This window comes from Ailuropoda melanoleuca, chromosome 7, assembly GCF_002007445.2.
Source record: "Ailuropoda melanoleuca isolate Jingjing chromosome 7, ASM200744v2, whole genome shotgun sequence".
In the NCBI taxonomy this organism is placed as follows: domain Eukaryota; kingdom Metazoa; phylum Chordata; class Mammalia; order Carnivora; family Ursidae; genus Ailuropoda; species Ailuropoda melanoleuca.
This window is the reverse complement of record NC_048224.1, coordinates 7,696,940-7,718,327: the sequence shown is the minus strand read 5'-3', so window position 1 is coordinate 7,718,327 and position 21,388 is coordinate 7,696,940. Positions and strand designations below refer to the sequence as shown.

General features: G+C 36.7%; 1 protein-coding gene across 8 annotated transcripts in view; it reads left to right on the top strand.

Moving 5' to 3' along the window:
- Window positions 1-21,388, top strand: part of NFIB (nuclear factor I B) — a 223,083-nt gene that overhangs the window by 184,084 nt on the left and 17,611 nt on the right. For 2 of the 8 annotated variants that reach the window (XM_034663899.1, XM_034663898.1), the window contains 4 exons: window positions 1,216-1,400; window positions 5,507-5,672; window positions 8,774-8,856; window positions 18,781-18,869. In XM_034663899.1, the coding sequence (XP_034519790.1) occupies window positions 1,216-1,400; window positions 5,507-5,672; window positions 8,774-8,856; window positions 18,781-18,869 (523 nt within the window). The remainder of the gene's footprint in view (window positions 1-1,215; window positions 1,401-5,506; window positions 5,673-8,773; window positions 8,857-18,780; window positions 18,870-21,388) is intronic. The other 6 variants (XM_034663906.1, XM_034663902.1, XM_034663900.1 and 3 more) reach the window with 6 other exon arrangements.

The window sequence follows — 21,388 nt, the reverse complement described above, 5'->3', positions numbered from 1 at the left end:
ATATATATATTTTTTTTTTTTTTTTGCACGTAATTTCAAAGTTGGAGATAAGTTAGTCCAGATGATTTTCATTAATAGGTCATGGAAAGAATTTATTTTTCATATTGTTTGCTAAGTTGTCTCATAAAACACTAAATATTTATCATATGTAATTTCCTATGATTTGGATCAAAATATTAAATAGAAACAGACATTTAATCTTCACTTCTACATACACTCGTTGGTACTCTTAAATTGTACTTATGTGCTGATTTTCCTCAACATTATAGAGATAATGATCCTGCAATTATATTCTTTCCCATTTTTCAAACTTAAGAATTATATTTCAAAAACAAAACAATAAATTATGGTCATACTGATGTTGAAAAATTACAGCACAATTAAACATCGTCTACCTCGCCTATGTTTTATATATTATTTCCCTTTACAAAATATGTGATTTATTGGTAAGTTAGTTTATTTCCCTTTACAAAATATGTGATTTATTGGTAAGAAAGTTTAAATTCACATTTCTGTGTGTTTTATTCTTGGTCTTATCTTAATAACATCTGTTAAGCTACATGTAATAAAAGTTAGAGTAGGAAGAAAAATAGTTACAGAAGAGAGCTCTTTTGGTTTTGAAAGGAACATTTTCATTAGGAAAAAGAGTTCCCAGGCCCCACGTTCAAATGTTCATAAGCATTTGTACAATGATCAGGTAATTATTCTGCACATTATTGTTTCCTAATTATTGGCTTTGCTTTTAACCAACCACCCGCTAGGACGTATAGGGAAAATATTTATTGAAGAATGGAGTACACTTCTGTTTTGAATTTCGGTAGAGAGTCTGTGGGTGCCCCTGCCTTTTATTTAATGCTGTGAGTTGGTCTGGACTTAAGACACAAAGACTTTCTGATCAAAGATTGTATTCTGATGGGAAATAACTCGGCTTAAAGGAACGTTTTATGAAATATTGGCTTAACCTATAAAAGAGAAACTTCCTTTGTCTCAGCGTTCATGGAGCTGGAAAGCCAGAGCGCTGGTTCCCCAGAGCGGGCTTGGGTCTGTTGTGTTCTCTCTGCCGGCGTGGACCGTGGAGTCCTGCGGGAGAGTGTGGGTCGGTCACGGGGAAGCAGTGACGAGCCGCCAGCCGGACGGTCTCGCAGGTTCTGGGGGGCGGGCCGGAGGGGCGGGCGCCACGGCTGACGTCAGTCTCCCCTTTTCTGTCCTGTGCAGTCATCTCGACTCGAACTCCACCTCCACCCTCACCGCTGCCATTTCCAACACAAGCTATTCTTCCTCCAGCCCCATCGAGCTACTTTTCTCATCCAACAATCAGATATCCTCCCCACCTGAATCCTCAGGATACTCTGAAGAACTATGTACCTTCTTATGACCCATCCAGTCCGCAAACCAGCCAGGTAAAAATGAGAGAGCAAATAAGATTAGAGCCTAAGGGAGATGGAACAGGTCTGATGCTAAGACATGAAGCTTATTCAGACGGTATGTCTGGCAGAACATCAAGCTTTTGCAATCCATCTTCAGGAAGTTTCTTGGTGACTCAATAAGTTTTTATTTAAAGGTGGCTGAATGACAGGTAGGAAGTGTCTTGCCCCAAAGGGGCACATTTGTGAAGATGTTTCTGGTGTGATGTTTTTGAATTTTCATTGACTGAAAAGAAAGTTTATGCAGAAAGTACCTTGACAAAAAAGCTCAGAGCTGGAGTTCACACCTCTGAAATTCCTGGTTTAACACAGAGACAAAGTGCTTATTTCAGGCAGGAGCAAGGTATGCGCTAAAATAAACACACACAAAAGAACTTACAGTTGTATTTTTAGACCAACTATTAGGTATTAAAATAAGCTTTGGTAATGTAAACATTTTCAGTGTTTGATGACTACTTGAATATTCTTTGCACAGACATGACTACATTTAATAATGAGTGACATTACCAGAAGTGTCTTCTTTCTTTCTTTCTTTCTTTCTTTCTTTCTTTCTTTCTTTCTTTCTTTCTTTCTTTCTTTCTCTCTCTTTTTAAGCATTGTTCAGTGGTTTTAGGGACTTTTATTGTGTAAGTGTAGTGACTCATGTGCCTTTCTCACTCTTTAAACCTGTGGCTTCTTCAATGGAGAGGTCACTTCAAAGTGATCTGATACAAGAGGATTCTTCATGATCAAATAGACAGGCTTTGTGCCGAAACTGGCACAAATTGTAATATCCAAAATCTGCAATGTAGTTTTGGTCTTAAGGTGTGGTATTTGGCATTGCTGCTTTACCTTCAAGACTCCTGTCCACTCCTTATTATACCTTTTCATGGTCTGAGAGATTGTCATAAGCAGTCTGTCATTAATGCTGTTCAGTTACTAAAATGCCAGTGAGTAGTATGTGCATATTAATTTAGAATTAACAAAGAAAAGATCTGAAAAAATCATTTTTGGTCATAATTGTTAAACTGAAGCAAAATGGTCTTTTTTGAATGTTTTATTTTGAATAACAACATAGCCAACACCATTTGGGTTACTTAAAAAGTTACCTGTACTCTTAGTTCTATTGACTAATAATACTAAACCATTCTTGAGTTGTGACTTTGTAGTTAAACCATTTGTATTTTAGAAGAAAATGTCCAAATGGTATATAGCACTTTTGATGACTATAATAAGAATTACTAAGTAAAACAGTGGGATCTTAATATATCAGTTTAGAAATAAAATTTGCTGTCAGATCGTGGATTCAAGATTCTCAGTTCCATAGAGCATTTTGCTAGACTCAGCTGGGAACAGTGCGCACAAGGTCTGATTTTAATTTGTGTAGAATTTCCATGAATAACAAAGTCTAATTAAGACATCCATTAAAAGTCCTTAACGTTAATTCAGTGTGGAAAATCTTAGAGTTCCATTGGATTTTTTTTTAACTGATGTCTTAATTAGGCACTGTTAGGGGAAAAATTATGCAAATTAAAATCAGGCCCTTAGTGTTACGCATTTCTTTTAATTATTCAGTGCTTGTTTTAGGTATATTTCCATTTCTTTATAAGTTAAGAGGGCATATTAGGTGATAATCTGCCTATATTGTTCTGCTTTTCTTCCTATTTTTAAGGTAAAGATCCAGCTTCTAAGAGAAGCATCTTACTTTCATCTCAATTAAAAAAAAATCCCCTCTCAGGATTTTGTATGGTAGGAGCAAAGTACTACACAGGGTAATCCTTTCCTAATGCCGTTCAACTTCATCTTCAGATAAGATGTCTCTCTTTTCATATCCGTGGAATGAAAGTGCATCTAACAGCCTTAAAAGAGAAGCTTTCTAGTATAGCTTCATCTGTTTGAACCCAGTAGGAAACCCAAAAGAAATAACCCTCCCATACATCCAGACCCTGAGTTCCAGAAAAGTGGTCTCTATCGGCTTGAGACCGACTCGGTTCTTTGTCAGTTTTACTTTTAAATGAGACAAATGTCTGTTGGTTCATGTTGATTCCATTCCAGTAGACAAAGCTTGCAGAATGGGCGAGGTAATATCAGATTCTGTGGCAGCATTTTCTTGACATTAGTGTCATTCTTCCGTCCCGTGTTCTCAGGTAGGTCCTATCGAACTGTTTCGGTGAACAAGGTACACAGAAATGCTTTTTACTACCGAATGTACCACCAATGATGAAATGAGATCGCTCTTCTTTCTTGAAGAAGATACACAAAACAGTCTTTTGCAATGTTCAGATAACCAGAAGATGATGGTCTGCTTAGAAAAAACTACTTTTTCTACTTGAAAGGAAAAATGCGTCTTTCTAGTAAACTGCAGGATTGTTTTTATGGGCACATCATAGCTGCTTTGATTTTTAACTCCCAACTCAAAACCAATTAATTTGCATTTCAAAAGAGGACTCTTGCTACTTACCTGGTTAGCTTTAAAAATGGCAGGGGCGGGGGGGTGGTGGTGGTGATGAGGGCTTGTTCACCTGTGGTGCACTATTCCTTCCCAAGCATCTTCCAGCCCTGCACTATTTTGATTGCTGAGTCTAGCAACCAAGATGCCTCATCCTCCCCACAGCAGTTTGGAGGTTAAGTGCATTGCTGGTGCACCGATTAGAGTGAGACAGTCATGCTATTCAGTGGGTTATTTTAAATAAAATTAGTTTAAAGATATAACTCTCTCATAGGTTTCCATAGGGCGAAACTCTGGTCCATTTTCCTGACACAAAGTTAAAGACTTAAAATTACTCATGATAAATAGGATATTCAAGAAGTCCATTTTCTTTATAGAATAAATAATGTGGCCTCTGAGGAGCCCAGCTGAAGACTTAGTTCATGTCTGTAAGTTACAGTATTTAAGTGTTATTAGCTGTTCATCTTTTTGTCTCAAGAAACGTCTCCTGATAATTTCTGTGCAGGTATTTAGATAAATATTCTGCCTCACTGCATTCTTTGCCTTTAACGGTGCTGATGGTAAAGACCAAATATCTGTGGAGAACAGTCTCATGGCAAATCGTTATGTACACCATACACTGGAGAATTCCAGCATGAGTGTAATCAAGAATAGCGTTCTCTGTCTAGAAAAATACATTCCAGTATTTTTTTTTTTTTTTCAAACAGTGTACCCTTAGGATTTTGTCTCCTACCACAGATACTATTTTCATACCCGGGGCTAAAACTCAGATATTAATATCTTTTCTATCATTGCCCTGGGGATTTTCTCAGTTGATTCCCACAAATGTCAACAATAATGTTTTGTGTAACTCTCCGTACCCGGCAATGGAGGAGTAACTTAAGTAACAAAGTATATTTGATTGCCCTCTGCTTTACTTCAGCACATTTTAATTGACTTTGGAAATCTTTTATTTGTAGCTGTAAGGTCAGACCTAGTCCATCATTGTACATCATTGTGTGGATCTGAAATTTTAAATGCATTAAATATCATTCTATCTGCGGAGATCCTCGAATCTAAACGGCTTGATGTGTGTGTCCGAGCGTCCCCGTGTGTGACGGAGAGCTAGAGTTTTTGAACTCAGAAGATGGGCCTTGACTATAAATGATGGAAACTATTGAGTTTGATGTGTTTGCTCTCCTAGATACCCCCGTCTTCTTTGTGTCAGTGATAGCATCATTAGGTGAAAATCGTGTTCTGAAAGCCCAGACTGACTCACTGCAGGAAACGAAGAGCAGAGAAGAAGGAAGCATGGTTCAGATTCTCAGTAGCTCAGGAAGGACTTACGTTGTTGTCTTGGGCTCAGCATGTAAGTCCCCACTGGAGTCTTCTGTGCTACCAAACGAAAGGATCAGTTCTACCTGGCTCTCTGGGGGTGTTGTAAAGGTGAACCCACTGAGGTAAAGTGTTTTGAAGGTGAAGACCTTCTTGGAAACGCTGCTGCTTGTTTTTATTACTAACCACTGGTTGGTCTCTGGGACTCAGACTTGAGAGGGCTTGCGGCGTTGCCGGCAAGTACGCAGGGTTCCCCCTGCCAAGTGTGCGGAGTGGAGTTGTTGGACGAGACGACTGCCTTTTGGATTGTTTCACCCGGCATTCTGTTTTTGTTTTGTAGCCTAACAGCAGTGCTCAAGTGGTAGGGAAAGTGCCTGGCCATTTCACACCTGTCTTGGCACCCTCTCCCCATCCCAGTGCAGTGCGACCTGTGACCCTGACCATGACAGATACTAAACCCATCACTACATCCACTGAAGGTGAGGCAGCTTCACCTACAGCAACCAGTAAGTATTTCTGCAGGAAATGAGAAATGTCCATCAAAGGCGCCATTGGATATGTGATCCAAGGTGGAGAACACGGCAACGTTTCAGACCCGATGGAGATTTCTCATTTGTATGGAACTAGCAGGCATGTATGTGGCCTGGCTGTCACAAGCTCTCTCTTATCAAATGCTGCTCCATACACCATATTTGAAAAGGGAGACGCTTATCTGTTTGAATTAAACAGCTGTCACAAAACCGAGAAGTCATGCCTGCTCGTTCAAGGTATACACTGAAAAGACACCGAACAACATAATGCAGTGTACAAGGTCTCTCCGTCGCCCAGAGAGCTCAGATCATTGTTACTAGTTGGATCATTCCTGTAGAAATCAGTGCCCTTTGCAAGGCAGATTGAATCAGTGCCTCTGAAAGATAACTGCACGTTTATATTACCGTAGGTCATGTCATGGCAAAAAAACAGTTATACGATGTTGGGTGTGAACGAGAACATTTCGAAGCTGAGTATTAGGCACATGTAAGCTACCTACACGTTCATTGTCTGTGACTTTTTTTTTTTTTTTTGCTAATCATGGTACATCAGGCAGTATGCTTTTTAACATGGCCACAACATTTTAAATGTCAGAGAGTTAGCCAGAGAACTTAACAGAACATACCAATAAACCAATGATTCCTTTACTTCTTCATACAGGCTACTCATCAATACACAAAAAAATTATTACAGTTTTTCAATTGGCTTCATCCAAACGACCGGCTTCCTAGAACTGAAGCTGGTCCAGTGGAATGGATAGAGTTCCAGTCAGAGGGAATTAGCAAGCTCCTCATCAATTATGCATTCTATATCTGAAATGCAGAGGTTCCATTTTCTTTCCTAGAGCAAAAAAAATTGACATGCTCTGGAAATTTCTAAGTGAAATTACAGAGACACCACTGACTCTTTCTCAGGCTTTGGAAAGATGCTTTCCTTTTTTTTTCTTTTTTTAATTTTTTGGTGGCTTCTGAAAACCCAGGAAGGAACACTATAAGAAAAAAGGACAATACTTTGAGGGTACAGTGTATTCAGCATTTCTTTCTCAAAATTCATGATGCCCCATGGCCTCATCAGTCCATGTGGACTTATAATTGCCATCAATAATCATTAATGTTTGTAACTGGTCTATTGGTAGAGGGCCCAGTGAACACTTCCCTGAATGCACAGATGGATGGAATCCAGTCAAGGAAGTCTAAAAATTCTTTTGTTCTAATGGTTAGCCATGTACACTACAGCCACTAAAATACTTTCAAAAACAGATGTGTTGGCATCTTTTAGCCAAGTCAGCAATTTAAATAAAGGCAAATAGAAAACAAAGCTGTTTTTTTTTTAAGTTTTTGATCACAGGATAAATGACCCAAACCAAGTTCTAGAAACTTCAGTTACCTACTCTTCTAGTGACATTAATAGATGACGTTCAAGGGAAGATCAGGCCCAAATGATCACAGCTCACTGTGGGAGTGCTGTCAGCCTGCTTGCTAATGGATTGTTCTTATACTCACCTATAGGTTGGTCAAAAAGGGATGTGATTTGACTGATAAAATTACAAAATATTCAGAAGGAGTATCTTGGTTGTATAAAGATGGCTGCATCAGCCCATTTTCCACTCCTGCATAAAAGAAATAGAGTGAGCTGTTTTTCTTCCCTATACACAAACTTGCGGCTCCAGGTCCCGAGACTGCGCTGATAATGAGAAATTGGTCATTGAACTCATAAGTCCATAAAATTAAAGAAAACACATAGACCAAGGAAAACTCTTTCTCATGGCCAAAAAGAGAAAATACCGCAGACTTGTTGCCATTCTATAAGGGTGAGGCTTATCTCCCGCTGTCCATGCTGTACATTGAATTCCAGAGGCCTGGAGATGGGGGAGGGGCCCCCGGCTCTTATGGCTCCCCTTGGATGGGCCCTTTATTCAGGAGTAATTAACGCTGAATTTGAACATCTTCACTGTTTTAAAAAGTTGACCTAAAAAAGCCTCAATGGATCTAATTCTGCAACCCTTCGAATGAACACGGCAGAATCAATATATTTGGTTTAAAAAAAAAACTTTTAAAGATTAGTGTCTGGATTTCTCATTAATCTGATAGTGTCAAACCAAACATTTAAGCTTCCTTCAGACATACAGATGTACCATGAATGGTGAAAATGTAGTTCCTCTCTTTATTCCAGCATCGGGAAATGGGATTGCTTTAGTGCTGGCAACTCCTTTCCTTGTGAAAACAAACACATCTTTAGGAATAGGGAGGCGTTTTCTTTGGAAAATTCACTGCATACCAAAAAGCACCTCTACAAAATGTACTCAACAAGGTGAGGCTAAATAACTAAGGAGTGTTCACCTTAGGTACTTACTGCCCGGTGGCCAAGTGTTTCAGAGAAGACACTGCCCCCTCCCCGGACCAGTCACAACAAATTGACTTTCTGTGCTCACGGAAAAGAAAACATTTTTTCCAAAAACATGTCTATCAAACTTAAGGTCATTTTCACACTAAATAAAATACTGACCTATTTCACTCTATATGATATAATAAACATAGGCTTCTCCTTCATGTTGGGAATATTAGATTTTCTCTTCAGTAAGAAGTGTTTCATTGAGTATCATCAAGCACAACTGCTTCAGTCCCACTCATTACAAGCTTTCACTTTTCCCAATACTTTCAGTCTGCTTTTACATTTAGAATCACAGACCATCATTAATTATCCCATTTTTAGGCAACTAATATCCGGTGAAACAGGACGAGTAGGAAAAGAAAGGATCCCTCTACTTAGCCAGTCCTTGGTTTTCCTGCAAGACTCTAACCAGAGCACATAAGTGTGAGATGCCCACACCAGAGGCCGGGATATGGTTGATCAGACAGATTTTTGGGGAGGGGGATAAACGAGTTGAGTTGAGGTCAACTGCCATTTCTTCTGTATCGCTTGGTGTTCACTCAGACAAAAGAATAGAGAACTAGAGACACTTTTTTTTTTTTTTTCGGTTACAAGTCCCACATCCTGGGTTTTCTTTTTACATGGACAGGGTGTTCATTCTGATAGTTCACAATTTTTATCTTTGTTTTTGTTCTTCCTTAATCAGCCTACACAGCCTCAGGCACATCTCAAGCCAATCGATATGTGGGACTAAGCCCAAGAGACCCATCCTTCCTACATCAGCAACAGGTGGGCAAGTTTCACCCAGGTGTGACGGTGTAGCACGCTTTCGCCTTGGTGCTCTCTCCATGCTGCCTCTCAGATCTGGACTCAGAACTGGGCTCCCGGGGCTTCTGGGAAAGAAACTGATCATTTCGTTTTCCAGAATATTTTCTCATTTATCCTTTGTTTCTTGCTTCTCTAAACAGGGTTTCTCAAATTGGCTCAAGACCTTTTCCATCTCTGTGGCCTCTATCCGTAACACCCACGAGTGACAGGGTCTCGGCCAGGGTATCTTTCTCAGTCTCATTGGCTATTGAGAACTGACTAGACTTTAGCTTCCAAAGACAAAAAATTGAAAACTGATTGAAAAGCCCGTTAGAGTAGAAGTGGTACCCAGTTTGTGTTTGTGCACTCTTTCATATTTTCCAGATGTTTTACTCCTCATTTCGAACTTTTAGTCTGAGAGGATGAGTTATGAAGCTAAAATCTCGGGCGGCACATCATTCCTGTTTTAATAGGTTTAAGTTGGTTTACTGATTTCAGATGTGATAAAACACTTTTTTTTTGTTCTGCTTTCTTACATCATTTATGTTTCAAGTAGCATTTTAAATTTCACATCTCATTAATGCTGTAAATTTAATGCAAATGAAGTGTTTACCCAAACTGTGAAAATATACAGCCAGGATTAATGGTGGCTTATAAACAAATTAGCCACAGTCAAAAGCATGGAACATACAAATACAGAAAGCCCACGATTCCAGTTACAGGATGACAGAAATAATTCCAAACACTTCAGAATTTAAATATTTTTTATGATGCATATGTTTGCTGCTCTCAAGTTCTGATAGCAGAGCGGTTTGAAATTAACAGTGTGCAAAATATTAAATAGGGAAAAATAGGCTATCATGAATAAGAAAGAGCTGGTATAAACTGGCTCTTCTTTCATAAGTTGTATGTGCTTATGTCGCATCTTGTCTGTGTTTTTACATATGTGGTCACCCTGTGCAGGGACTCATGCCTGCTTATTTTGCTCTGGACTTGCCCACCTAGCTTCTGTCGTGTCTCTCTTAGCTGTGCCTCATGCGGAATTTCCAAGTCCTGCCCAGTTGCGGACCAAGGTAGCAGACCGCACAGATCAAAGGTCACCACATGCAGAGTTCAGAGAAAAATCATAAAGATGATAGCTTATTCAAGATACTTGACGTTGTGCCAGATTTTTAAAAAGCAAAACAAAACAAAAGAGTGAGAACTAACTGAAAACATCTGTACACAGTTACGAAAATACCAAATAATAATTAGTGGTTTTGCCCGCCATTGGCTTTTCAACATAATTCTCTAGAATGTTGCTTTTTTTTCACCTCTAAAATTACTATAATATGAAATGTGTTATAATTACTATAATATGGTTCTATTTGACAAATGTGTATGTTCACTGTGTTTTCTAAAAACATATGTAGGATTTATAGGTTTAGAGACTTGTTCTTTTAAAAATCATTCCACATATTTTCAGAAATATTTTTACCATGGGATTGGCATTATTCTTTATGACACATCTCTACTTTCCGGTTAATTTTTAATTCAGAGACACATGCCTCCATTATTTAAACCTTTGGCCCCAAACACATTTAGATCATACCCAGATCCATGTTCTTAGAAGCAGTCTTCCCATCTCCCTGTGCTAACCTATGGCAGCTTTAATTTTTTTTTTTTTTTAACATCACTTATGACTAACGTTAGAGGCTCAGGGAATTATGATCACAAAAGTTCATCATACGAAAGTTACTTCTTCTTTCACATGTCCAAGGATAAATCAAGAAAACTGAGCAAGCATCAGGAAAGCATGAGTCTTAAGGTAGATGGAGTTCTGAGTACATTTTAATTGAAATATATATATATATATATATGGGTTCTAGAACTACAAACTTTTCTCATCAAAGACCACCACTTCTTATTTAAGTGGGCAATGTCAAGTGAAGACCCCTTACAATATAAATAATATTTGTTGGTCAAACGTGGTTGGTATTTATGGAACATACGATGCATATTGATCCTTGGAAGAGAAAAGTTTTAGAAGCTTCAGAGCTAAACATGTAAGGTTCAATTCTATCGAGAATTGGTATTTACCAGGCAAAAGGATAATTTGCCCTGTATATAAATGGAAGACTTAGTGCTACTTTTTGAAATGAAGAAGCTCCATATGCCACATTTATAATGAGCTACCGTTTTGAGGCATGCAGAAAATACAGGTACATGCATCTCATACTATGCACGAATATTACTGAAGTAAGTTTCCAGTTAAAAGATTTTTACTTTTATGCTTTTAAATTTTAAAAGAACCATTGAGCTGAAGTTTCAGGCTTACTCTCCAGGAACAGAGGGACAGAAATAGTTTAAGTGACTTCAGTAGAGTAAAGGTTATGCTTTCCCACAGAAGAAATGAGATTGATTTACTGTGTCCTTTCATTACTTTACAAAGATTTAAAAGAGACCACTCTTGTAACAGCAGGTTCTAAATGCATTTGGTTTAAAGCACTCAGTGATGAATGAAAAGGAAAATCAAGGGGTACATGAAATAAAGGTAATCAATCATTTTATATTAGCTAGGAGAAATTCAAAATTAGAAAGGCAATGGATTTAGTCTGAGAGAGTTCTTTTAAACATTCCCCATAGCCTTTAATATACATGACCCCTTAAGAATAAATATTGTCACCAGGTACATTCTTCAGTTTATTGGCGGCTGCTTTATAAAGATTTATCCTTTTAGGTTATGAAAAGTATTGATGTGCATTGTGCAGTGCTATTTTTTTCTCAGAAAAGAACTTTAATATAGCCTACATAAATTAGGGTTAGCGATAAATTTTAAATTGTTGAATAATTCTGACTATCTTATAAATAATCTTTCCACAAGATGACATTAAAGCAGACCTTTCAATGTAGTCACTTCCAACACACAAGGATACTGGCCTTTTTCAACTGAGATGGTCAGTGTTAAAATTAACCCTATACTCCACTTGTAAGAGTAATACATCGATATTGGCAAATTTGAATCCTGAAAGTATATGCTTTTATGCCCATCAACGTAGTACACATACAGCTGTTAGTAGTAATTATGCATCTCTGTGCTCCTTGATAATGGTTATTACAGATTATTATCAGTCACTAGCTGACTTGGAATACTAGTTTTTTCTGACACAGGAATTTCACCTGTCACTGTAAATATGATATCTCATTTGAATCTACAAAATAAAAAATCAATAATCATGAAGAATAGTTCAAAAAGATTCATGTAAACCAGTTGGTAATTTGCCATTAAAAACAACCCTCTCCAATTGGCCAGAATAATCGGCTCATGCCAGCTGATGGGGACTTGAAATTCTTCCTTTATCCCCCAACATGATCTCATGTGTTGTGTGGCTCACGGTCTGCAACTAGACTGTCTGTGGGTTGATTGGTTTAGTTCATGCGCTCACTGTTGGCTTGGGGAGATCTTAAAAGCAGACATCAATTGGAGCTCCATTCTTCTTGAACTTTCCTATTGGAAGGTGGTGTGGTGGCTTGAGGAACTCCTGGGCCCTGCTTTGGCAAACTGAACTCTGAAGTCTCTCCTGAGAAATGTCTTTTTTTAATGATTCGGAACTATTTCAGAAGTGTCAAGGACCTTCTCTCTGACTTAACTTCGCAGAAGTTTAGCAGAATGCAGTGTTTTCCTTTCCTCGTAGGGCACGAGCGCACTGAGCTGACATTCACCGTGATAGGCAAGGAGGGAACTACACGTCCCAAGTTTTGTCTCTCTGAGAAAATGGGAACTCTATAGCAGAGTGCCGGATGTTGCTCAGAAAATACAGAAATTATTTTCTAATCCAGTCTACTGATTCTAGCATAAATGGCGAATATGAGACAACTTATTGAATAGCACCAGTTCCTTATCTGGTCAGCCTCAAATCGTTGCTCTTGTAGGAAGTTGCATGATCAAAGAGGGTCTAGTTAATTTGATTTTCACCCTTCTATTTGAGTGTAAGGTTATAATAAAAATACAAATCTTTACTATTATACATCAGTACAACATACAAAAAAATCTTACTGCAAGTTGGAAATAAAAGTTTGTAGCTAAGAAGCTTCTTGTTTGGAAATGAAATATTACTACTTGAACCAGCTATTGAAAAGTATGTCAACTTCTGCTGTAGATTTGAGATTTTGATAAAATAAACGGGAGGTCACTTTTGCCTTTCCAAAGGGGGACGACAAAGGCAAGTAAGCTCTAGTTTATAAAATGGAAGGCTTATTTTCATCATCTCTCAAAATTATAATCTCCTGACTATATACAGTACTTATTATTAGAGCTAGTGGCTGCATGGCCTGATCAGCTCAGGTCCTTGCATTACGTACACAAGTGCATGGATTTTATTGGTGCTTGAACTTCAGCATGTATGTAACATGACTCTTGCATGACTACTTAATGCTATTATTTCAATTGCAATTACTGGGCTACCTTGTAGCAAAATATTTTCAACACTTTCCTCGATACAGTTTTGAAACTCGAATTTGGAGGTACTTTTCATGACACTGGACATTTCTGTTACACCAGATGGCCTTCCTAAGACATTGTCTCTGTAGGATTTTTTTTTTTAAATTAAGTTATTAATTGAAATTTCTTTACAGTGTTTGTCCTGGCAAATGGCAAAGCCAAAGCTAGGTACATTGAGACCACTGGAAAGGTAGTCTTTTATTAGAGGCAAGCAATTGAAAGGACACAAGTGGACTATGAACAAACTTTTCAATAAAGTCAGGAAGCAGCTATCAACACTTGGGCTGTTCTTATTGTGTCTGTTATCATAATTGACAGCTTGACGTAAAACCCTATCACATGACTTCTGGGTAGGTATGTAAATGGATAAGAGGTCACTCTTCACATATGCTAGCTGGAGAGGAAACACATTTAAAGGAAGTTTCAGTCAAAATAACGGCTATGCAAATGTTTTAGCTTTTTGGCTAGTTCTTAAGTTTAAAAAAAAAACCTTCCCTGGTTGGTTTTATTATTCATTTATTTATTTACTTACTTTGAGTAGTTATCAAATGCTAATATCCAGATAAACCATTCTAATTAATGTAAAAATAAAGTTAAGTTTACTGTAACCTTAAATTTCAGTCCACAAAATCACAAGGGAAAAATTATCTTCTTCGCTGAAAATATTTACTTTAAAAGATCTAAGTTGAATCGGGGAAGTAGAGGAAATTCTGAAGGTTATAATTATAGCCATTTTAGCCTTAACTATTCTTGGGCTGTGCATGAAGGACAGGGTAGGAAAAGAACAGTGATAGGCAAACTAGCATCTTGGGTGAGAATCGGGGATTAGGAGTTCGCAAGTATGGTTTTACTGTTGACACAAACAGGGCACGTCTGACCTTGGACAAGTCCGTAAACTTTGCTGTCCTGTATCTTTATCTTGGAAAGAAAAATGTAGAGGTTGAGTTACACAGTCTCTGAGTTCCCGGGAAACCTTAAATTTTACAAGTTAAAGTAGTCTCCATCTAAAAAAACCTTTCATTTTCTGATACGTATGATTCATGGTCAGTTATGCTTACTTTGTTCATGGGCTATGCATACCCATTTAAAGTAATTCTACTGTACTAATTCAATTAAATATCAAGAGGCATGGGTTTCAGAAACTGACATTGGAATTTAAGGTACCAGGATGATCTTGAATATCTTTTCTTTTTTTAATGTGTTATATGTCTTGCATATAACAGTTTCATTCTGAACATTTTGCTTGTTCGGTAAGGCTACACCCTATTCATTCAGAGGCCATTTTATTTGCTCCACGGTGAGTAATCAATAATAGCAATAAAATAAAATTCTACTGCTCTAAGAGTTAGAGGAGAGTTTGGATATTGGAGTGTTAATCTTTTTAAGCACCCCCTCAAAAGCACCTCTACACCTCAAAAATCCGTTTCCTTGAGGCTATCTGGAGAAATGAAAAAAACCTAAGAGAACGTAAAAACCTACCTTTCAAGCTATTCCCTTGAGGGTCACTGTAAACTTAAAAAAAAGTGAGAAGGTAAATTTGCCTGTGTTGATTGTTCTGTTTACAGTTTAATGGTTTATTGGTTCAACTGAGAGCTGTTGTCATCATGAGGGACTGTTAGTACATTGGCCTGTTTGCTGAGTCTAGCAAAATAGAACATTTTGCTTACCTTCTTTTCTTTGTTCCCAAAGCTAATTGCTAAGCATTTAACAAAAGCCCCGTTAATTACAATGGAGGGCCTTCATTTGAGTAAACAGAATCTTAACTCTGAAATCACAAGCAAATTGATTCTTTATGGCTGTCAGCGACCTACATGACCATGTGAGCATAGTGTAGGAAAGGCTAATAACCCAAATCTTAGGTGTTTTCCCTTACGTAGATTTTTTTTTCCTTGTGTAGATTTTTGAGGGAATCTGGTTGGACCCATCCTTGTAGGCAACGAACAATGTTCTCATTCCAGAGACTTTATAGAACTCCATCCTAAGAACATATGTAGTGAAAACTTGACCTTCACTTCTTTCTTAGTTATTTGGACTATTTCCACCTTCACCCTTTACTCATAGCTTTTTTTGGAGGAGAATCTTCCTTCTTTAGTTCACCTTCTGCTTGCTTTTGGAATTCCAGGTATAATTGTTTTAATATGAATTTTACCTTAATTTTCTAGATAGTCTAATTTCATATTGGTAGATGTGTAGAAATTAAAGAGTTAACTTTATTTATGTGCATGTGCATTTCTATAAGGATATGCATGTGCTCAGGTCTCTATACCGTTACAAAAATAAGAATTGCTATCCATCTCCATACAAACACACAACTTTAATGGACTAAATTTCTAAACTAATCAGTACCTAGTGTTATAAGTTTGATTACATTGGAGAAAGCAAGTAATTTCCTAATTTTTGAGGGAAAATACTTGGAAAAGCCATTGCAGTGTTACTGAAGCTTAGGTACCATTTAAAATTAAGGTTTTAAAATTTAATTTAAAAGAATTGATAGCTAAAGTATGTAACACTGACTCTTACAGGACAGAAACCAAGGAATCAATCATACCAAACTCAGTATTATCACCTATTATTTTAAATTTATTTAGAGCACAATGTAAAAAGTTTTTGTTGTTGGGGATACTGACTTATACTAATACTAAGAACATTAAACATGCCCCCAAAAGAAGCTTTAATACACCTAGTATTAACCTTTTATCACCTAGAATCTATTCAAAATTTGCTGAGTCAGAACTATGTTTGTCAAACAGGGTTTTCATAATTGATCTTATTAGGAATAAAGTCACGGAAGTCTTTAGTGAAGAGGTGATTTCTGTTTTAATTAGAAAACCACACCATCACCTTTCAAATTTCACTTTATCAGGAGATTTACCAATTCAGAGATCCTTTATGCAAAAGAAGGTTAATTAATAAAATAAGACCAAAAAGCCTGGAGAGGCTCTTTCTTGCCTAAGTGACTTGGCTTAAGTCATTGATAACATGCATGTATAAACCTGTCTCCTCAAAAATTTTTGGAAATGTTGATAAATGCTACCTCACAATCTAAATAGCTAAGTAAACAGAATTTATATTTTTCATTTTTAGTAATGGAGAAGAAATTAATTCAATACAGATTAATATCCTGCCTCATTCCTTGGCATCTAAATTATTGCTAACTACTACATCCAAGTGATCATTTTGTATGTATTTCATATTTTCTGTTTGGAAGAAAAATATTCCTATTGAATTTATCTGAAGTATGGATGAAAGTGAATAGCTATAGTCAGGCTTAACCCCTTTGGGACTACTCTTAGGAAAGAAAAACGCCAACATATTTTGATTTTAAATGCCACATATGTGCCCAAAGATAGCCCACCTGACAGTTTTTAGGACGATAAACAAACAAATAAAACATGAGCAACAACGTGAACAACAAAAAAACTAATCAGTTTACAGATGCTTCCTTCCAAGGAGACACAGCGGTCCTGTGACTATTTGTGAGACTAGTCAGTGAATCAGTGAGTAATACTGAGGTTGGTCTGGCTTTGTGAAAGCATCTTTTTCTGAACGTTTCTCCAATCTAAGCTGAGAGCCCCACAGAAACTTACCTGAAGTTAGCAGAATTATCATGAGCCGTGCCTGAAGAGACACCCCCATTCTTGAGAATGTTTAATTGACTGAAAATGAGGATTTTCATTGACTAGAGCAGAATCAAAAGTGGTCCCTAACGTCATCTTTACACAAGCTCCAGGGTTTTTTTTTTTTAACTGTTTTTAGATTATTTTCATAGTACTGCTTGAAAAAAAATTATTTTGAAATAGACAATTGGCTTAGAGTTGCTGTATTAAAAAAAAAAAAAGTTCAGGTTGCCCCATCACATTACGTTACTGATTAGATGATCCATCTGGAGAACTTGAAAAAAATCTCACCATGAAGTTTGTGAACTGTTTGATCTTAAAACTAAGCCAAGTATACATTTTCTCCATCATGCAAGTATGATGGTCCGTTTTAAGAATATTTTTCATTCCAATTTAATTTCTTTACTGGTTTATGGCTTCTTTATGAACACATTCTGAGAAGACTACATATCTATCAATCTATCTATCAATCTATCAATCTATCTATCTGCCTACCTACCTACCTACCTACCTATCTACCCACCTACCTTAAGGGAATTTTTTCAGTTCTTTATAAAATTATTTTCAACTAAAATATCAATATAATGAAAAGACATGTTTTGGAAATTTTAAGGTGGTATTTTTGGAGTCTCATAGATCTGTGGAAAAGTGTGCAAAACTATCATTCTAAAACTCCAGAATCACTGTTACTTAGAATGTGTAGAAACTCATTGGCCTGACAGGAAAAGTAAAGGTTCTTAATAGCCAATTTTTTTTTTTAGCCATAACATTATCAGAAAGGATTACAATAATTTATCATTAGTTTAAAGGCACTTTGGCTGCAATCATCATCTTGTAGAAATCCTCACTGAAAAGCAGCAAACAGGGTTCAGTAGATCGCTGTAAGTCATCTTTTCAATGCGAGATGCAGTTAACATACAGCAGGGCTAGCTAATGATTAAAAACCATGATCTTCTAGTGGGGTTCCCCCCGCCCGAGCCAGATAAGTTTACTTTCTTAAGCATAAAAATAAGCAATATATCTTTTCAGTAAATCTGCTAGCACTGTACAGCAGCTGTGAACCACACAGAGCTGGATAGGGTTACTCGAACCCTCTTCCGAAGGGCAGAGCTGATGATTCTGAGACCTGGGAAGCATTCGTTTCAGCTTGTACTCAGAGCATTCCTCGCTCCATTCAGATAGGGTAAAGTATTTTAAATGCCATTACTCGGAGTTTAAAAATAAAAGTAGAAATTCTTATCAACTCTTCCTAAACAGTGCCTCTTTGGCTTAAACAAAATTAGGAAACATCTAAAACGGAGTGCCTTGATGCTTCCAGACATAAGCTAGGGAGAACGTAGAGGTGGGGCCTTTACTCCTCTAAACTGCATGTCTCCTGTGTTTTACAAACTGCATGCTTAAAGTTATTGATTATTTTACTCAGTGCAGATGATTTGGTATGTTGCATAAAAAAAGCTTTTTTATTTTCTTCCTAAAATATCTCTCTATTGAATATTAACGTTTGCTTTTATTTCAGCTCAATTTGTACTCTAATAATGGCTAATTGTGATGTTCTAAGCACTCGTTTCTCTTGTATGCTTTAATTAATAGAGAAGCATATTGCAGTAGCTTTTTCTAAAAAAAAAGAGTCGGAAGTTTTGCTTTGCAGAGTAAGGTTTTCTTTTGCTTTTTTTTTTTTTTTTCTTTAAGTTGCCTCTTGGGAAAGTAAGGTTAATGCCATGTACAATACTAGTTTGCATGTGTTCATTTAAATACTAAAAACTGTAGTACTGCTCGATCCATATCTGACTGCTAGGTTTCAATTGACAGCTGAGGATTTGTGACTGGACCATGAATCAAAACGGCAGGCATTTATACCCCAGTACCAGTGAGGATACATTGGGAATTACTTGGCAAAGGTAACATTTTAATTATTTCCAACCCTACACTTACACCTAAAAATTACATGAGCTATAGTGTTTGTTTTTAACTAGCTTTGCAGAAAATATATGTTAAAAATTTAGTTGTTTTGGCTTTACCATCCCTCTCTCCCTTCCCTCCTCCTTTCTTTCTTATGTAAATGCAACTTCAAATTAATTTGGGACTGTAGCATATGCTAATTGATCATTGGAATTTCTAAGTGCTGTCAAATGTTTTCAATAGTTTATAAGTTGGGGGAGGGGGCGGGGAGAAGATTTGACACTTAGATCTTAGGACCTGAAAAATGAAATCATAGTTCTAGGGAAGATTTTTCAGCTATTCGAGGTTTAATAAAGCACTGGTTTTTTGCATTATAGATTCTTCTCATTTCAGCTCTTTCCTCTACTGCTGACTTTGAACCATTTTACTATTCACTTATTCAACCCTGTCAGAAGGGAAAAGCTAGAAGAAAATTTTCCAGTTAGTCAATTTAACTGTTATTAGTGGCACTCATTAATTTTGGAGTCAGAAGATTGTTGAAATCAGTGGCTAAAGAAAGAGTTTGGTTGAAATAAAGTTTTAACCTCTGTTCATTGATATGAATCATTGAGAACTGAATTTATTTGGTGGCTGAGAAAATTATTCAAAAACTTCATTTTCAAAACTAGTTTTGATATTGTCTCACGTATTGGTTTTGGAAAATAAGTAGTGCTAAGTCGGCTTCTTATGTATTATTTTAACAAAGAATAAATTGTCAAATTGACAAATTAAATAATTAAAATTCATGGCATAATCATATGTAATAAGAGATAAAAATTTATAGAAAAGAGTGAGGTAATCCCATAAGGAGTTCACCAGAAGTAGAGCCAACATAATTTTCCAGCCCTGCTATATATAATTGTAATGCCTATGTTAAAAGTACATACTCCGATATCCATTGTAAGCGTGCCGCCAATCTCCATTTTACTTGAGAGAAACTGTGGAAGAGGAGAGTTTAGAAGAATTCAATTAACAGAAATGTCCAGTTTTACTCAGGTGAAAACCGCAAAAATTATTTGGAGTCCGTTTTAAAAACTTCATGAGTTTTTATTAATACACTTGCTAAAATGAGCACAATCTGACTTTTCTTCTTTTTAAAGATTGGTATTAGCATCCACTTCAAAATGTATGCATTTTTACGTGTTTTAAGTCTTTCTCCAAGAAGCTTATATAATTCCTCCATTTGGAAAAAAAACAGAATATATGCTTATAATAAAGAAAATAAGCGCAAGGAAAGCATCTCATTTAAATAGTCTTAATAAGAATAAGAATTAAATCCAATGAAAATGTCGTCTTTAGACGATCTTAATTATTTTTAGGTTAATTTAATTGGATTTGATAACACCACGATTGGATTTAATTTCATTAAATAACTTCCTTATATTGCACGTTCTCTCTGTCCATCAGCAAAACAGACTGTGTGTGCGTACAAACCTTACCGTATTTATAAGAATTGCAAATCAGATGAAGTCTACTCATGTTTTTAAATGTGGCTATAGCTGTGTGAACTTCTAAATCTGTGGATTATCGATTGACATTTACTTCTCTAAAGTAGGATAGCACCTCTATAAAGGACATTAAAGCCAAATAAAGATGTAAATTACTGGTGATTTGAAATACAACTGCACCCGGTTCCTAGCCATTTTTTGAATCAAAAATTGATATCCCAGAAAGGGAAAAGGTGAGTGGAGAATGAATCACCATGGAACACATGGATCAGAGTGAATTAATAAGATGACTAAACTCAGTTCTTAGGAGAGAGTTGTTCATGTTACAAAACCCCTTCTTGTTGAAAAATCGGTGTGGTAACCAGCTTCAGGTTGGAAGGAGTTGGAAAGAAATTCAGAACTCATTTTGTTAAGATTTTTTTTCTTCCCCTCTCAAAGATAGTAACACTTTTTTTGATTAATAGATAATGATATATAGAATGGCTTTAATACTTCAAAAATCTTTAAAAGGTGGCTTTTGGTTTGTTCCCTTTTTATCGTGATTCAGAAGGCACATCATTGATAATGGCGGCCATCACATTCCCGCATTCAACAGGTATTTATTGAATCTCTGTGGTAGGCTGTCCCAAATGCTGGGTGACTGATACAGGTGCTCACAGTTTTGAAAACCTACGTATCCTGCAGTTTACAATAAATATGCTCAAATAAGACAGCAATTTGCTTTGCCTTGTAGTTTTGTTGTTTTTTTTTTTAAACGGGCATAAGTGGAGTCCATATTTGATAATACAGTGGCGCAACATATTCGTAACATAGTCATGGTTTATAGTTTGTGCTGTGCGCTTGTTTATGAAGATGCATGTGGTTTTTTTTCCCCCTAGAAAAGATGTTGAAAAAAGAATCATAAACTTTTGCAATATTACTACTTTTAAGGCAGACAACAGACATCTAAAATCATCAGGGAACTGCTGCAGCTTTAAAATTATCTGATTAAATTGAAAATATCTGAGAAACGTAGAGCCATTCAACCAGAG